Source organism: Adiantum capillus-veneris, chromosome 21 (assembly GCF_014529385.1).
Source record: "Adiantum capillus-veneris isolate H3 chromosome 21, ASM1452938v2, whole genome shotgun sequence".
NCBI lineage: Eukaryota > Viridiplantae > Streptophyta > Polypodiopsida > Polypodiales > Pteridaceae > Adiantum > Adiantum capillus-veneris.
The window spans coordinates 87,584,163-87,602,900 of record NC_140951.1 but is presented as its reverse complement, the minus strand read 5'-3'; the positions used below and the strand labels follow the sequence as shown (position 1 = coordinate 87,602,900).

Below are 18,738 nucleotides of genomic sequence, written 5' to 3'. Positions count from 1 at the left end.
ACTCCCACAGGCGGAGGTGAGCCGAGCTAGACGACGACCACGAGTCACAGGCTACAGGGGCGCGAGCTCCCACCACCGACAGATCGAGGAGATCCGAGCCCGGGAGCGTCGTGCCACTGAGGAGCGAGTAGCTCAGATGAGGGCCGACCCGACAGCTTTCATCCGGGTAGCCTTGGCACCAGCCCCGCCCATGTACCACATCTTACATCCCCTCATTTGTACAGGATGGAGCTAGATAGCTTGATGCATTCTCATGATTGTACTACCTTGAGCATATAGACATGCATATACCCCTAGAGATAGAGCTCCATCCCTCCTCAGATACTCCATTACCTACATTCAGTTCAGTTTTGTATCAGTTTTGTTTCATTTGTCTTTCCGATAGACGGATGACATACACACCATGTACATTTGATTTGTCTCATAGGCCGATTTCGGCCTGACATAGACGTTAAAAATCTCTCTTTCTTTCTTTCTTTCTCTAACAGCAGGTAGTGCCGCCGTCTGCGTGTTAGTGTCGGCTTGTTTTGTATTTGACGCCCTACAAATACCCATTAACGTACAATGCTGCATGGTGGGAGCCTTTCTTTAGCTCTAAGGTCAAGTGACAAGAACGGTCAGGAAGTGGAATACTGGCTTGTCATCCAGAAAAGAGAGGTTCAGTAAAAAGTCTCATGTGCACCAGTAGCTGTCCCCTTTTGTGCACGTAGAGGCATCGATGATGTGAAAGTTAATAAGGACCAATTTGATTTTCAATTGCCGCAGGGAAAAGTAGGAACCAGTCTAGAATTGCTAGGCCAATAACACCTCAGATGCTTGAAGATTGGTTCAGCTGATTTGGCATAGGTAGATGCCCGAGTTTTGATGCCGTGTCCAAACCATCTGAGCACAGATCAACCAGCATTGAAATTTCTGTCTCTTATATTTAGGCATCAATAAAGTTTTTCCTAGTCTTTCTGGATTTCCGTTTTACATCTATAGTGCTGATAATGTCATACGTGTTGCCTGACATGGCTCGCCACATGGTAACCCGGGCTGCTAATATTGTGGTTATGAATGTCTTATCGAACTGATGAGCCTTATCCTTTGCAGTTCAGGGAGTTGATTGTTTTTCTTTGGATGAAAAGTTTTTGAAAGAATGTAGTTTGGACCCTCCATATAGTGAGAAGCATTTAAATTTCTTTGGTTTCATAAGGAAAAGTTGCATGGGCTTGAGAGGCTTAAAGCACAGAGGTTGAAGACTTTTGGATGCCGACTTCAAAATCTTTAGAATCCTTGGAACATTGAAGACTTACTTTCGCTTTTGTTGAGGTTATAAAAACTAGAAAAGAGCTTTACGCACCCAAGATGGAACTTCAGAGGATCATTAGTGGAAAACAGAGGATTTCCAGCTTTATGTACCTGGCAGCTTACCACTATGATTTTGGAGTCCAATACTTGAACTTGAAGTAATGAGTTTTTATGAGAAATAATTTCTCCAATTCTGTTTATGCAACTACTGTCCACAGGGACACTGTGGGGTGGAGAGTTCCCGATACAGTTCATTTTTTGCCTTGAGTTTTCAGATTTAGGATGGTTTTATACCAAGCTATGGCTGCTCGAGAGGTTGTGAGCACCAAGAACAGAGCTCAGCACTGAAGGGTTCTGCAGCGACCCCCCATGGGAGCTTAATTCTGAAAATTTCAAGAGTTAATCCATCAATTGGGTGGCTAAGTGGAGTCTGTCTGAGTAAGTTTGCACTTGCTTAGTTGATCACACAGCCTGAATCGAGCTGTAGGCTTGTGGGAGAAGAACCAAACTAGCTATGTGCAGGTCCTATGACCTTGGAAAAAGGATGGTTTAGAGTGTGAACGCTTGACTTAACCTAGCGGATTTTTCGTTCTTTGTAACCTAGAGAAAATCTCATGAAGTGAATGGACTATCTTAAATGCAGTACAATGAATCAAAAAGCTTAATGAGTGTCCCAAAATGAAATCTCAAAGTTACGTGAAAATGACCTGATAATTATGCTCTGATGCCACTTCTTAAACTTATGGTGGATATGGCAAGGTGCCATTCATGATCCTTGCATAGACACAATTGAAGACACAATAGACCATGGAGAAGAATACTAAAAACACAATAAGAATACATTAAGGGCTCTATATATAGGGGGTAGAAAGAGCCAATTGCATGCATCACTGTAGACTCTATCAGTGTATTTAAAGGGCTGATTGTGTTAGCTAAATATATCATCTGTTGAAAGGTGGATTCAATGATAAATGATACAAGTGGAGCAAAGCAGTCCTAATACCAAACCAGAGGAACAAAAGAGGGAGGTTCCATGACTGTAATAAGGAGAATTCAATGGATGAATTGTTGGGGTATAGGCGTCTGTGCCTTGCCCAGCCGCTCAGAGTTTGGGCGCCCACTGACTTGTATACCTTATACATAGCATAAGTGTATAGGGGGCTGCCACTCATTGAGTCTCCCCACCCATATCTGCGTGTGTGTCTCCTTCTCTCTCTCTCTCACTCTCCTTCTGTGGTGCTCCCCGATCCCCTTCAATTGGTATCAGAGCTATGGTGACCGCGGAGAGCACGACGGCTTTGAGAGCTTCGAGACGATAGCTCGCTCGCTCTCGACGGTGGAGTTCGATCGTGGAGTTTCACGGAGAGAGATTTTAGCTTGAGGAGCATTGTCTTTGGAGCTTAGGAGCTTGGTGTGGTCAAGCTTGGTCGAGGAGGCGGTTGCGGCTTCCTTGGTGAGAGGAGCTTTTGAGCTCAGTGGAGCTCGTTAGAGAAGTGCTCGACGGAGGAGAGCTTGACATTCGAGTGCTTGGATGCTGTTGTGGCAGAGCTCTTGCGTTGGAGCTTGCATTGAGAGGACATTGCATCACGCAGAGTGGAGCAGGAGCAGGAGCAGGAGCAGGTTCAAGTCTGTGTGCAGCTCGTTTTTTGCCATTTTCGGGCTCTAAAACGCTGTTTTTTGCGTAGCTCCGTCATACAGAGTCAGATCTACATGATCCAGGAGTCTAGGTCAGGGTTTTGGCACTCTCCGGACGCGATGGTGATGTCTATTTGCTGAAATTCTGCTTTGAATTACAGCAGGTACAGCAACAGGTTTATTTGTGCACTTTCGGGTCCCAAAAACACTGTTTTTGGTATATCTCACACACACGGAGTATTTTCTGCAGCAACCAGCAAATTCATAGGTGTACACAGGTTTTTGGATATGCATTTGTCCAGAGAGCCACTCATGCGAGAGTGAGCTATGTTGCCATGGACTTGGCGGTTTATATATGCCATATATGGATTTGTGTATTTGTTTGTGGCTGAGATTATTTGAGATTTGGCTCAATTTATAGAAGAAACTCTGTTGGATTTTATCCAGGTTCTCGCCATAGCTTCTACGTATTCGTAGGTTGCTCTTTGACAGTTTAGTGGTTGAGTTTACTCCCACTTTGACAGGTGATTTTCAGTCATCATTTGGTTGGAGTTTGGAGTCACTTGTGTATGCCCTTGTGTGCCGTATTTCATATTGCGCATAGCGACAGATCTTGCAAGGTTTTGCGAAATGTTGCTATAGTTATCTGGCAGACATTTGGTCATCGATTGAAAGGTATTTTGGCAGCAATCATCACTCACATGTATGTTATTTGGGAGCCGTTGAGTGGTACTCCGGCAAGAGCGGGTATGCTCATATGTATGACTTTGTGAGGTGATTCCGGTCGAGTTTATTCCCGGATTGGCCATTGTGGCATATATTATTGTCTCTTTGAGGTTTACTGTTGAGATTTTGCTCCAGTTACAAAGGAGACTCTGCCAAAATTTTGTCAGATATTTATGCGGATTCGAGTCATATTGGCTTGTGATTTTGTGCAAGGTTTTACACTGTTATTGGTGCAACTTTGCATCAGATTTTACAGCCATATTTGCAGACTTTTGTTGATGCGATTCGAGCCAGTTTAGGGCTGATTTGGTTGACATTTGCTACTCATTGTTGGTTTCTCTTTTGAGAGCATTATGGCTGATTTTTCATTTGACTTCCAGCGTTATGGTTTGACACAGTTTGATGGTGCAGATTTTGTTGCTTGGAAGGAGCACATGCTGCATTGGCGGATTTGGGGCAGGATAAACCCTTGCGTGGTTTATCGGCGAAGCCCAAGTCTATGCGTGATGATGATTGGCAGGATCTTGATGAGTTGGCAATGTCTATGATTCGTTTGCATCTGGTTGAGTCTGTTGACTGGCAGGTCTCGAGGGAGACTACAACTCATGCTTTATGGCAGAGTTTACATGCTATGTACGCGACATCCATGTCTACAGGGGAGTCTAGTCCCACTTCTATGTCCATGGGAGAGATTGGTCCCACACGCAAGTCTCGACGGCATAGACTTGACATGTTGGCATTGTGGACATAGAGGGCACATTAGGCGTCGATGTTTCAGGCGTTTGAGACAACGGAGGCGACAGATGCGTGATGCAGATTTGGGCATGACAGATGCTAGTGAGATCAGTACGGTGGTTACTGAGTATGCTTGTGACGGCGATGTCACATTTACATCTAGCTTGTCTTCAGACGATCTTATGTCTACGGATTGCATATCGGATTGCACATTGTCTTCACATTGGTTACTAGATTCAGATGCTACTTTCCATGTCAAGTCGCATCGTGAGTGGTTTAGCACGTTTTCTAGTGGGAGACTTGGTTGTGTGCACATGGTTGATGGTGCTGTGTATGACATTGAGGGTGCGGGAGACGTATGTTTGTCCTTGCCCAGTGGTATGAGATTTACCCTGCGTTATGTGGGTTATGTGCCAGATCTGAGACAGGATTTGATCTCAGTCAGACAGTTACGGGATAGTGGATGTCAGATTTCGCTACGAGAGCGAGATTTTGTGATGCATTTGGGTTCGCTAGTGATTGCGAGAGGTGCCAGGAGTGGTACAGGTTACCCATTGCATGTGGATCACGGGAGAGACGGTGTTGTCTCTGTGATCACGTAGCCAGGTAGAGAGCGAGAGAGCAGGCGAGTCTCTTTTGCTCATGGGTTGTAGGGTACTTTGCATGGAGTGCAGAGTAGTGAGCTCGTTGTGCACACAATTGGGGCACGACTTGAGCAGTCACACAGAGAGGTGACAGAGTCAGACATGCATGCTTTGCTAGTGACTGAGCAAAGCAGAGAGTCAGTTGTGCGAGATACTTCTATGTAGGATAGACAGGTAGAGCGGTCTTGCTCTAGTGAGTCACGACAGGAGGACGTTGTGCAAGAGTCTATGCATACGGAGTTAGAGCATGAGAGCTCTAGTGAGTCACAGCAGATTGAGTGTCATGTTTGCAGTGGATGATTGAAGAGGAGACTGAGATGTAAGCGATTATGCAGTCATTCCTTTCTATGCTCGACAGTGAGCATGGGGATATAGTTGTGCAGGATATGTCTTCCAGCAGACACCTAGAGCAGCTGGTCTGCTCTGAGGTTGCACGACAGGTTGATGCGTCTTTTGAGGACAGTCAGGAGATGCATGTGGCTGACGCGCCTTGTCAGTCAGAGATGCCTATTGCCAGGGATATATATGTTGATGCATGCTCCGTAGAGCTAGCAGGGCTCGCTAGCATTGCATTGGCATTCGGTGGTCTCATGTATGAGATGCTGATCTTGAGACCAGATATCGCAGCTGCAGTGGGAGCATTTGCAGTTGGGGTTGTCAGTCGTTTGTTGACTGATGATGGCATAGTGCACGAGGGAGATATGCAGGTATTGCGTACATACTTGCAGTACGTGTGCGGTACGTCTCGTGGTGTATGGACTTACACGGGAGCAGGATAGCCGGATGCACACGATCACAGCCAGCCAGTGGGCATCGGTTGAGAGCGGTTTTCTCTCACCTTTTGTAGTCTTTAGACTAAGTTCTCTTGCTTAAAGGCACAGTCGCCTTTAAGTGGGAGGTTGTTGGGGTATAGGCGTCTATGCCTTGCCCGGCCGCCCAGAGTCTGGGCGCCCACTAACTTGTACAATGTATACCTTATACATAGCATAAGTGTATAGGGGGCTGCCACTCATTGAGTCTCCCCACCCATATCTGCGTGTGTGTGTCTCCTTCTCTCTCTCTCACTCTCCGTCTGTGGTGCTCCCCGATCCCCTTCATGAATGCCTCGTCGTTTCCTTCCATTTATGTTAAACAAAAGCATGCATACCAGTTTTCATAATATGGATGAGTGTAGTGTGGATAGCTCTATGGGAGTTCTTTATGCGTTACCCTGTGAGTATTCATCTCTAACATCCTTCTGACAGGTAACATAACACCTTCAACTCTGTTGACCGAAGTCTTTTCCCAGTTTTTTATGCTGTGGTATTTTATATTGATTGCTCCTCCACTAACATGAGAGAGATTACATGCATCAAAAGGGTGGAGCAAGTATCTATGGAAAAATATCAATTGGATGCTCCGTGAGGTTAAAACCAGTATAGGGCTATACAAGAATATCTTTGCATATTATTGATAGAGGATTGTCATGATGATAAAGCCAAACACAGTGATTTGACTTTTGATATACAAGCTACCAGAATCCTTAGCTGAATCAAAATTCATTTTCATTCTTTCCGTGTCAATGGATTTCAGTTCGATTCTCATATGCTTGTGTCAATTATGGAAGGACATAGATTTCCTAACCAAATTATTTCAGATCTGATTTTGAAATGCAAGTGTAGTGTTAAGATTTAAGTTGCTGTTCTTTTCTTTTGTTTCGCTTTTTGTAGGTACTTATGAAGCCTGGAAAGCCCTTAACATTTGCAACGATTGAAAACTCAAAGGGGCATTCCAAGCAACCTCAAGAATTACTGGTCTTTGCTCTCCCTGGAAACCCTGTAAGCTGCATTGTATGCTTTAACCTGGTGGTTGTCCCTGCAATTCGCAAGGTCTCTGGTTGGAAAAATCCCAGCCTATGTAGGTGCGTTCTAATCAAACTAACTGATTATAAGTTAAAAGCTTTGAGCATATCATCGAAATTAATCTTGGTCAACAAGCATTCAAGTGTATTTTGTATAGGGGAAATAGGTAGGAGTCAGGTCTTTCATATGAGGGCCCCGTATTGCATCAAAACGGTAATGAACATACCTTTCCTGGAGGCCAGGACAACTGAAGCAAGGCAAAGGAATGGGTCACAGAGTGTTCCCAAAGACAGCGCAAGAATGTTAGTTAGAAGCCAAGATGAAGATCTAAACTGAAAAGTTTCTACCTCATAGAAAAGAGAGCTAGATAACCAAGTCCTTAAGACATGCTCTTTCAGTCCTCTCAAAATCCCGCTGGTAACGGAAAGCACTTGTATACAAACCAGTGTGCATCAAGGCTTGCACACCAGTTGCACCATCCACTTACACCTGAGAGGGTACTCCATACTCAAACAAGCATAGGCTATATTATCTGTGATTAATCAATGAGGTATAAAGCCCATACTGGAACGGGTACAAGCCATCATGTAAAGATCCTTTGATACGTTAACCAGCATTTAGGGAAAAAATTGTAAATGATACGCATTAGAGTGGTCCGCCGCCAATGTGCAAACGAAGTACATAATGTCAATAGGCGTTCTTTCGGTGTTTCTTTTATTTATGTAAAATTTCAACAGTACAAAGCTCATGAGAGATGGCACCTTGCTTCTGAGAGAGCAAAGCTCATGAGAGATGTCGCCTTGCTTCTGTGTGCGTGTGCGAGAGAGAGAGAGAGAGAGAGAGAGAGAGAGAGAGAGAGAGAGAGAATCATTAAAAACAATGTCTATTATTCTTTTCATTCCATTACCCCTTGCCTATTTCACAATGTATTTGGGAAAATTTTGTGTAGTAATGCCCACAAGAATATCATCATGCACGACAATTATCATAAACCACGGATGTCCTTTGACTTTTGGGACATGTGCATCAAGGACCAATGGGATTATCAATCCCCATGCTTCTCTGACCACCTCACAAAAGCAACGCCCTCCTCAAATGGGTTATCCACTATCTCCTCTTTCAACGTCAAGGTATAAATTTTTCTTTTTACTAACCCAGTACCTATCTAACCCTAAACACCTATGCATCACAAATTTATTGATCACTCATTACTGACCGACTTTTTTTTGTCTCTACCACACTGATATGATAACATCCTAACCATTTTTTATGAATTTATGAATATCCTGAGAGAGAGAGTGGCGCGAACCCTCCTACCTGCGCACTCTGCTTCCTGCAAACTCTGCTGACTGCAGCCTGCCGCGATCGCGTTCCCTCCAGCCTGCACACTGCCGCCTGCCGCCACGCTGCTGCCTGCAGTCTGCCGCCGCGCGCTGCTCCCTGCAGCCTGCTGACACGCGCGCTGCCTTCAGCCCAGCGTTGCGCACGATCTGCCTGCAGCCTCATCTGCCAAGCCTGATTCCGTGAAACCCTAACCCTAACAGCCCCACCTGCTAACCCTAATTCCGAGCAACCCTAATCCCCTGAAAACCCTAATTCCCTGAAAACCCTAATTCCCCGAAACCCTAACAGCCCGCAAACCCTCCCTGTTTCAAACCTTCACTGTGTGCATCTTTCCCCTGCCTGCAAGGGAAGGCGAGAAAAAGAGAAAGAGAGAGAGAGAGAGAAAGAGTCCAAGCTTCACTTCGGGTCTTGCTTTTCCCGTTTGCCAATCTACCCCATTCTTCATGGCGGCTTTGCCGGTCTCGAGTGCTACACACGGCGCTCCATCACCACTTGCCTGTCGCGTGGATTGTACTGGTGAAGTGTTGACACGCATTGACTCCAAAATTCAACACTTGGCACAACATGCCTTGGTTGGCCGGATGATTGGATAGTCTCCACCTCGCTCTTCTATACGTGATTGGTGTCAGACTGCATTGGGCACGACTCAGGGACGGGTCTCGGAGCTTTCATTCCTTGGTAGAGGCATATTCATGGTACGTCTTTCAGATCCCGCCACTGCCTCAGCTCTCCTGGCTCGCTCTCCGATACTTTCTGATCGCAGAATGATATACTTGACGAGGTGGTATCCCGAGTTTACTACTGAGGAGTTTGACAGTCGGCATCTTATTCCCAGATTCCCTTTGACGCTCTCCTTCCTGGATATGCCTCTTCATTTTATTGATGAGCATCTCCTTCAGATGATTGCTGCTCATTTTGGCACAGTAGTTCCAGGTTCCTGCATCTTCTCATCTGGTCCACCTCGCATTCAGGTCCTCGTGTTTGGGGATACTTCGTTACCAGATACAATTATTGTGGTTGTGCGTGATAGACTACTCTTGCCGAATGGTAGTCACTGGCCACCCAGGATAGTGCCTACATTGTCACGCGATTGCCCCACTCAGCCACGCCATCGGCGACAACAACAGCCGGCTCGTGGCACTCAGGCTCAGCCACGTGGTCAGCGTCCACAGCCGGTTCCTACTACTACTACTAGAGCACCTCAGCAGCCTCCGGGTGCTCCCTCTGCTTCAGTTCCTACTGAGACTGCATGGCAAATAGTTGGTCGTAACCATTCCTTCCGTCCTCATCAGCAACACACACCGCATGCAGCCCCCAGTGTTAACTCTCCTGCTCCCTCTCAAGTTTCCGCCACTCCCTTACCTCCTGCTTCTCCTCGCCCTTCTTCTTCTTCAGCCCAGGATCACTTACCTCTGCTACCAGCTCCTCCTTCACTTGCCATCCCCTTGCCCGTTCCTACCCCTCTTCCCGAGGTCCCTATTCCCATGCAGGTGGATCATTCATCGCTACTACCTCTTCCTTTTCCTCCTCTACCTCTCGCCCTTACTCCCCCCCCTCCACCTTCTGGTCCACCCCCTCCCTCAGCCGCTCATACTTACGTCCCACGCAGTTTCCTCAGCTCTTGCCCTCTTTCCTGGGGAACTCATCGAGCTGAAATGTGCGGTGACTCAGAAGGACCATTGCGGGTGCAGCTCTACCTTATGCATCACAAGCCAGGTTGTGTTCCCTCTTTAATAGGCAGTCGCTCTCAACCTACCCATTCGTTTTTCCTTCCATTCCATGCAGCTCAGGAATGGTCCGAGGATCAGGTTCTGCATTTTGTGCATGCACAAACTATGGCTCAGCTTCATTTATGGTTGTCTACTTCCGCTCCGGATGTATCGTCTCCACACTTTCCTTCATGTATTGGTGCTATGGAATGGAGTGATGTATATGCTTGCTATTCATTGCCTATGATCATTCATGTATCCTCAGATGTGGTGCTTCCTATGTCTATGCGCATTTGGGGTGTCAAAGCTGCAGCATCGGTAATGCAATGTAAACAAGCTGAGGTTCGCAGTTGGTGCAATGAGACACCATATTTTAGAGAGGGCTTGCGGGTTGCTTTCCTCCTGCCTGAAGCTCACCCCTTGGATGGCCCAACTGCCTCCAAGAAGATGCGCAGTTAGACAGATACTTTACCAATTCTTTCATGCAGACTATGGATTTACATGTAGTTTCTTGGAATGCAAATGGTTTACAAACTTCTCGGGTAAGAGGTTCACGTAAGCTTTTACTTCGCAAAGATTTACACGCTCATGTAGTAGGCACTGTGGATATATTACTCGTACAGGAGCATAAGATTGCCACTCCCTTTGGTAATCTCATGCCCTCAGGAGCTCACACTTTTTGGGAGCTTGCTCTAGGCATTCATGGACAGAGTTGCGGTGTATGTATATCAGTGGGGCCACGTTACTTGGCATCAGTTCAGCAGCATGGCACCCTGGTCGTTGGCAGAGCAGTCTGCTATCTGGATTCAGGACTCTATCATTGGTTTTATGTCAGTCTATGCACCCACTACTCCTCGGGAGAGAGCTACTTTTTGGTCCTCCTTGGTTGTTGCTCTACCTGCTGTAGACTCCTGGGTTGTTGGAGGCGACTTCAATAACGTCGAGAGCGACTCTGACTGGCGATCGATCACTCCTCCAATTCTATCATCCATTTCTCCCGATGAGCAGCCAGCTTGGGATCGATTTCTTCTAGCTATTCAAGGTGTTTACGCCTGGCACATACCCTCTTTTGGTCACCACCCTGCTACACTTCATTACTCGTGGGGGTTTCAGCGACAGCAAGGAAGATTATTAGAGCGACTTGATCATTTTTACATTGGGCCTTGGGCAGCAGCTCTGGGTGGATTTACTACTATTTGGCGAGCGTCCAGCCTCTCAGATCATTTACCCATCTCATTATTTATCTCTTTCACTAGATCCTCTGCACAGAGACGAGGTTGCCGCATTCCTGACAATGTTCTCACCACTGAAGTTTTGCAGCAGCAGATTCGTGACTTGTGGTCCACGGGTGCTTCTTACAGTGGTCCCCCTGGAGAGTTCCTTGCCCATTGCATTACTCAGTCTAGTATTTACTGCCGTGATCAAACTGCTAATTCATCGTCAGTTGAGAGTACGCGAGTCTAACCTCCACATTCCTCTTGGTTCCACACAGCGCTTGCTTGAAGAGTGGCCTCGGGATGCTTATCTCGTTGCTCGACAAACAGAGCTCACAGAGGAAATTCATCGCGTACAGGAGGCTAGGTCTGAGTTCACTCATCATGCTTCAGTATCTCACTGGATAGCTAAAGCTGATCGAATGAATAAGGACTTCTTTGTTGCACACAAAGAGCGCCCTTCTGGCACCACCCTTCGGACTTTGTGCGATGCTCAGGGAACACTTCATATGCATCCTGATGTTATTCTTGATATGTCTGCAGATTATTTCGAGGCATTGTTCACTGCTGATGTATGCACTACTGAGGTTTTAGATGCCCGTGAGCAGATATGGCATCACACTCGACATCGTTGTACTGACACTATGGCAGAGATCTTGTTGGCTCCATTCACACTTGCAGAGCTTTATGCTGCTATCGAGAGTCTAGATCCATCTTCCTGTCCAGGCGAGGATGGCCTCACTAGAGCTTTCTTTTTGACTTATTGGGATGTATTGCAAATACCATTGCTTCGTGGTTGTGAGGATATCTTTGCATCAGGATATATGCATCCGGATCTTTGTTCAGGTCTCATATCTCTTATTCCGAAAGGGGGTGACACCACACAGCTCCGCCAGTGGAGACCTATTACCCTACTCCCTTCGGTCTATAAGATATTAGCGTTATTGATCAGCCATTGCTTGCGACCGTTCTTACCAGATATTATTCATACTTCTCAGACAGGCTTTGTCATGGATCGATGCATACTGGATAACATCTTCACTTTTTATGAGGCAGTAGAGTGGGCCAGATCATCTTCTGAACCTCTCGCTTTTTTCATCCTTGACTTCGAGAAAGCATACGATCGTGTTGAGTGGGAGTTTCTTGAAGGATCATTAGCCAGGATGGGTTTTCCTTTGACATGGATCTCAGGCATTTCCGCTCTCTTCAGGACTGCCGGCAGTGCTATTACTATTGGTGGTCGTGTCAGTCGCAGTTTTGAGCTCTCTCGATCTGTTCGTCAAGGATGTCCTTTAGCAGCATATCTGTATCTGTTTGTAGGAGAGACTATGTCCGACTTTCTTCGAGCGCAGAGCCATGCATTTCGTGGCTTGACCATGCCAGTACCTTTAGCTCCGGACCTTATCGATCAGGAGTTTGCCGATGACACTATGCTGATGTTGCGCTATTTGCTAGCAGCTCTTGATGCCATGCGGGAGACCTTGGAGGTTTTTTGCATTGCCAGTGGTGCACGCATTGACTGGCATAAATCCTATGGGTTACTGGTTGGCAGTGATGACATACCTACTTGGGGGGTGACTGATGGTTTCACATGGCTGCAGCCGGGTCAGACATGCAGATATCTTGGCTTTCAGGTTGGATTAGACATTTCCTCACAGCAGCAGTTTGCACCCATACTACAGTCTATTCGCAGGAAGCTATGTCATTGGTCTTCACGTCATCTGTCGTTGGCTGGCCGTGCTTTGGTCGCCAACCAGGTCATTCTGGCTACAGTATGGTATACGGCCTCCTGTTGGATGCTACATTCTGGTGTGATAGCTCAGCTTCGCAGACTCGTGCGGAATTTTTTATGGAGTGGCACAGATGGGACTACTGATACTCGTGCTGGAGTTCGTTGGTCCACGATTATTCGTCCTAGGACAGCAGGCGGCCTTGGCATTATTGATCCAGAATTACAGAGCTGCGCCCTTCTTACCAAGCTTATTGTTCGGGGTCTCTTTCCCGGGCAAGAACCTTGGAAGATGCTTCTTCAGGCCGCTCTTTCCACAGCAACTCCACGCCTCGGCACTAGAGATGGCCATACTTGGCAAACAGGGTTTCGTTTTCTCTTTACGGATGCCCCCTTGTGCACCAGCACTCTCTCACCCTTCATCCGCTCACTCCTTCAGATTTGGGTATCCATGCGGCGAGCTATCATACGCTCACCTCCCTCATGCCGTGAAGAGATTGAACGCCAACCTCTCATTTGGAATGATGCAGTTCTTGATTCTTCAGTTAATCCACCCCGTCAGCTTGGAGAGAGGACCCACATTGATTGGGCTGCTTGGGACACTGGCCCTGCTGCCTCTATGCGGTTGTTTCCTGAGACACGTATGATGGATGCAGATTTGGTGGTAGAACATTATGACATTGGTCGCGGGGTAACAGACAGACTGCTTGAGATTGACTCCGCCATCCCTTCACACTGGGACGCAGTCATGCGAGACACGGTTCAGATGCCTCCACATTGTGGCTGGGAAGGCCTCTTTGCTCAGAGCACTCTCTTATTAGTTAGTTTTGACACCATGCTGTTCACAGTTGAGATTGACTACTCTCCGGGGATGCATGCTCGATTGACATATGCTCCCTCCTCTCCGCACCTTCTCTACAGTGGCGCTCGATGGGAGGCCATACAAGTAGTTGGCTCTCGCGGGAGGCGTCGTTGTGTTGACCCCCGTTTCGCTTCCGCTGATGCTGAACTTTGGAGGCTTTGGGTGTGGGAGGGTCGTGCCCTATCTCAGCTTTATTGGGACCCAGGAGAGTGGCATTGGCCTCATCCTAACCTCACCGGTGCACATGTATCATTCTTTGAGTACACTGTCAGAATTGGAAGATTCGCATTGATGAGACAGCACACGGAGCAGCCCACTCGTATGCGTTTTTGGTTACATTCAGGTCTCTCCCATTCCTATCTACAGTAGTTTTGGTCAGCCATCTGGGATTTACATGTGGCTCGTCGTATTTCCTTTTTCATGTGGATGATTGCACATGCAGGACTTCCAGTTGGGACTTGGCTAGCTTCTATGGGTCATGATCCGTTATGTACTCGCTGTCCTTTGTGACTCGCTTAGTCACCTGCACACTGTCTTTGGTTATGCTCGTCTTCTCATGTAGTGTGGCTAGCAGTTTGCTCTTTACTTAGCAGAGTTGGTGTTCAGCATGGATTTCTCACTTGGGGATCTGTCTCCTGGTTGATGCCAATGCCCGGACCGCATCTTTTCTACGAGGGCTCAGACACAGATCCAACTCTTATGCTTACCTCCACGGGTTATCGGCGAGGGACTTTGGCTATGTTACCACAGATTGCTTGGCAGGGGGATCCTCAGACGCGTGATGAAATCTTCTCAGTTATCACTAGCATTGCACTATGGAATGTTTGGAGAGCTCGTTGTCTTCACATTCTCAGTGCGGCTCCACAGCTCCTTCCGGATACCCTCACTGCCATTTGGCTGGACATCATTCACACCCTCATTTGGCAGTGGGATTCTTCCTCGGGTACATCTAGAGCAGCCGAGGCTCGTCGATTTGACTTCCTTCGGCGTTGGGCTCAATCTCCACTCTTCTTCACACTTACAGGTGGACAGATTACATGGCATTATGCACCTCCTCAGTGGTTTCTCCTCCACTCATCATATAGACCACCATGAGATTGTTCTAGTAGAGTTGTCACTATAGTGACTATCACCCTTACATTCAGCTTGTACACCCCGCGTGATAGGCCTTTTTTGGCATCCGCTGGGGATTATATTGTACTCAGTAATATACAGCCCTGATTTTTCCACTAAAAGAGCGAGAGAGAGAGAGAGAGAGAGAGAGAGAGAGAGAGAGAGAGAGAGAGAGAGAGAGAGAGAGAGAGAGAGAGAGAGAGAGAGAGAGAGAGAGAGAGAGAGAGAGAGAGAGAGAGAGAGAGAGAAATGAAATGAAATGTTATATTAACGTCTTCAAAAGGCCAAAGTGGCCTATGAGACTAGAAAGCTACAATGTGGTGGATCTAATACAAAGTCAGAGTAACAAGATGACAAAATGACAAAATAAAATACTATGGAATCCTAGATTGCTGGGTGTGGACTAAGCAGCTAAAACAGCTAGCTGGGATAGCTAGATCACAGGAGATCCAGCATCAGTCGCTGGCGGATCTCATCAATTTCCTCCATGGTCAGTAGTCTTACCAGGCGTCGTGCATGTCGAGCCAAAGTGACCCGGATCCTCTGATGCAGCCTCTGTCGATGTTGTGTAGTCCTCCGCAGTCGTGGGCGTCTGGATCTCCCCAGCTCAGTCGCTCGGTCGATCAGTATGCCTTTGGTGTAAAGCAACGAGCTCTGCTGTGGTAGTAACTCCTCGGGGTGTCCAGTGGCAGCTCTAAAGAAGTCTGTGATCTGTCTCCGAGACTGGCTAGTCTTTCCTCTCATCAAGCTCTCTCTGTGTCTGCACAGCTCGAGCAAAAACAAACCTAGGCATCTCTGATCCTCGTACGGCATGACTGTAGAGAATGGTCCAAAGCCGTCTCTGAACAAGCAATGGAAGTGGCCTCATATCTCGTAGTAGACGGGGCAGTGGCATGTGTAGTGCAACTCTGTCTCAGGCTCGATGTCACACAGGGGGCATGTCCTGGCCTCTGCTGGTACTCCGCTGTATCTCCTAGTCTCGATCCGCAGCTGGTGTGAAGATGTGCGTATCTGGCCAATAGCACATCGTATCCCATGAGACAGGTGAGTGTCCATGTATCTGGGCCTCGTCACAAAACCATCCTCCGTAAGCTGGAGGAGATGCTCTCTGTAGAAAGCCATCTTCGTGCCTAGCTCTTGTACTGGCTGTATCCATGTCCTCTTGGTGTCTAGCTGAGTCAAGTCCTGGCGAATGAGCGTGGCGATCTCGGACTGTGTAAGAGTCAGAGAGGGCGCATCCAGTGAGTACTGGAAAGGAGGCAATCTGTCTATGCTGAACCCATGCGCCTCAAACCATGACGTCATCTCCCCATACCAGCATGTTGTATCTCCCTGCTTGGCTAACTGTCGAGAGGACTCAAGTGCAAGGCGTGCATATTTGTCTCTGGGAAGTTCCCACATGCGGTGTATGAAGGAGACAGATCTGGTGAGCGCCTCAACCACCAGTGGGGAGGCAGCTAGCTCTGCTCGTATAATAGCACGTGGTCCTGAAGTCTTGGCCCTAATGAGCCGCGAGATCATAGAGACCAGAGGCTTCTCCATGTCCCCCCATCCATCACTGCGGCCTGTCCTCCTGTGATGGTCCAATGAAGGTCCCCAAATCTCAGCTCCATAGAGCAATACAGAAGCCACCAAAGTGTCAAAGAGCCGGAGCTTTGTCCAAGGCTCCTGAAACTGAACCTGTGAACACATCCTTTCCAATTTACCCAATGCTGCATGAGCTCTGGTCAATCTAGTCTCTGCTGCCCTCCTCAACGAAAATGCTGGCCCACTAAAAACCACTCCAAGGTAAGTGTAAGCATCTGTATACTCCACCCAAGAAGTCGTCATCTCTTTGTGTTGCTCTTCTCCCTCTTTGATGGCCCGTACTTGCTCCTTGATCGTGTTGATTTCTTCAATTATTGAGGGTTGCAATTCGCCCTCTTCCAGTGTGTTGCTTGATTGTGCTTCGGCGAGATCTTTCTTGAGTAACGCAATCTCTTCGTCCTGAGTCGTCACTCGGTCTTCTAGTGCGTTTATCTTACTTTCTTGGATCAGGACGCGTCCTTCGAGCATTTTTATTGTGCCCAATAGATTGCGGTTCATCTTGGTAATAGTCTCCGTCATTTCCTCTTTGCACTTTTGGATGGCATCCTCTAGGGGGTCGGCTTTATCACCCAGCTTCCTCATGCTAAATCGCCGTCCGGAAAAGAGCCACAACCCACTGCGGGCGCTCAAGCAAAACCTGCACCTGTCAATGGAATCAACAACTCGCGGCCCCTTTGGTGGGTCATCTCGCGGCCACTACTTCACCTCTGCCAGAGCCACTTTGGCTCACTGTGTACCTGTCCTGCTGCACCATTGTGTGCTCACGAATAAGACCAGCACCGCAGCCCGATATGGGCACCACTGACAAGCGGGAGCAGCCCTTCGCTGCCCCTCTGTATGACTGCAAACTGTAAGGCCCGAAGCCCCTCCCTGTGTAAGGAGAACGCAGGCAGCCCTGCTCCCTATTGATTGTGGAATGGACAGCCCCCTCGGGCGGCGTGTCTCTGTTAATGACTGGAATCCAAAAGAAGCCCCCACTGAAAATGTTATATTAACGTCTTCAAAAGGCCAAAGTGACCTATGAGACCAGAAAGTTACAATGCGGTATATCTGATACAAAGTCAGATTAACAAAATAAATTAAACTAGGATAACAAAATATAAATACTGCGGAAACCTAAACTAAGCTGATAGGTGTGAAAGGTGAAAGGCGTGAAATGTGTGAACTAAGCAGTACAATGTGTAGACAATATGGGAGGGAAGTGGAGATCCATCTTCATAGAGATCCATCTTCATCTGCACTCTGGACGACGAAAAAGTATGGCTTGAATCCTTTGCTGTAGCCTCCTTCGAAAATGTGTAGCTCCTCTTCTCCATCGGGGTCGTCTAGATCTCCCTAGCTCCAATGCTCTGTCTATGAGAATGCCAGTAGTGCGGGCAGACCTCTCCACTGTTGGCTGCTCCTCTGTTTGTTCTTCTGGGTCTATAATATCTAGTGTAAAGAAATCTGTGATCTGTCTCTGGGGTCGTCTCTCTTTAGCTCTCCTTAGTAAAGTTTCTCTATGCCTGTGTAACTCAAGTAGATATAGCCCAAGACATCTCTGATCCTCATAACTCATGACCCTAGATAGAGGCCCAAAACCTTCTTTGAATAGACAATGAAAACGGCCTCGTATCTCATAGTACACTGTGCAAGGACATATGTACCTCTGTCTCTGGCTCTAGATGGCATAAGAGGCATATCCTGCTATCTGCTGGTGTCCCTCTGAATTTGCCAGTCTCAATCTCGAGCTGATGTGAGGACGTGCGTATCTGGCCAATGGCACAACGCAAACCATGAGAAAGATGCGTGTCCATATAGCTAGGTTGAATCACAAACCCATCCCCCATGAGGTGGAGAAGATGCTCTCTATAGAAAGCCATCTTTGTGCCCAACATTTGTATTGGCTCTATCCATGTCCTCCTCGTGTCCAGCTGGATCAGATCCTTACGAATGAGTCTATTAATCTCTACTCGCGTCAGAGACCTCAAGGGTGCCTGTAGAGAGTATTGAAAAGGAGGCAACCTGTCCATGGTGAAACCATGTGGCTGAAACCATGATGCCATCTGTGCATACCAGCATGATGTATCCCCATTAAGAGCTAATTGTCTGGAGGACTCTAGAGCCACCCTGGCATATCTGTCTCTGGTAGTATCCAACAGACTGTGTACAAAGGAGACTAATCTGGTAAGCGCCTCAATCTCCATAGGGGGGGCATCTAATTCCGCTTGAATGATATCATGCGGTATGGAAGCCTTGGCTCTAATCAGCCGAGAGATCATAGATACCAGGGGCTTCTCCATACGCCTCCAACCATCCTGACCTACAGA

The 18,738-nt window shown here is 47.4% G+C and overlaps 1 protein-coding gene across 1 annotated transcript in view; it reads left to right on the top strand.

Annotated features, from left to right (window-relative positions):
* Nucleotides 1-18,738, top strand: part of B73 (molybdopterin biosynthesis CNX1 protein / molybdenum cofactor biosynthesis enzyme CNX1 (CNX1)) — a 157,207-nt gene that overhangs the window by 50,947 nt on the left and 87,522 nt on the right. The window contains exon 7 of the mRNA XM_086493915.1: nt 6,740-6,930. Coding sequence (XP_086350041.1) covers nt 6,740-6,930 — 191 coding nt within the window. The remainder of the gene's footprint in view (nt 1-6,739; nt 6,931-18,738) is intronic.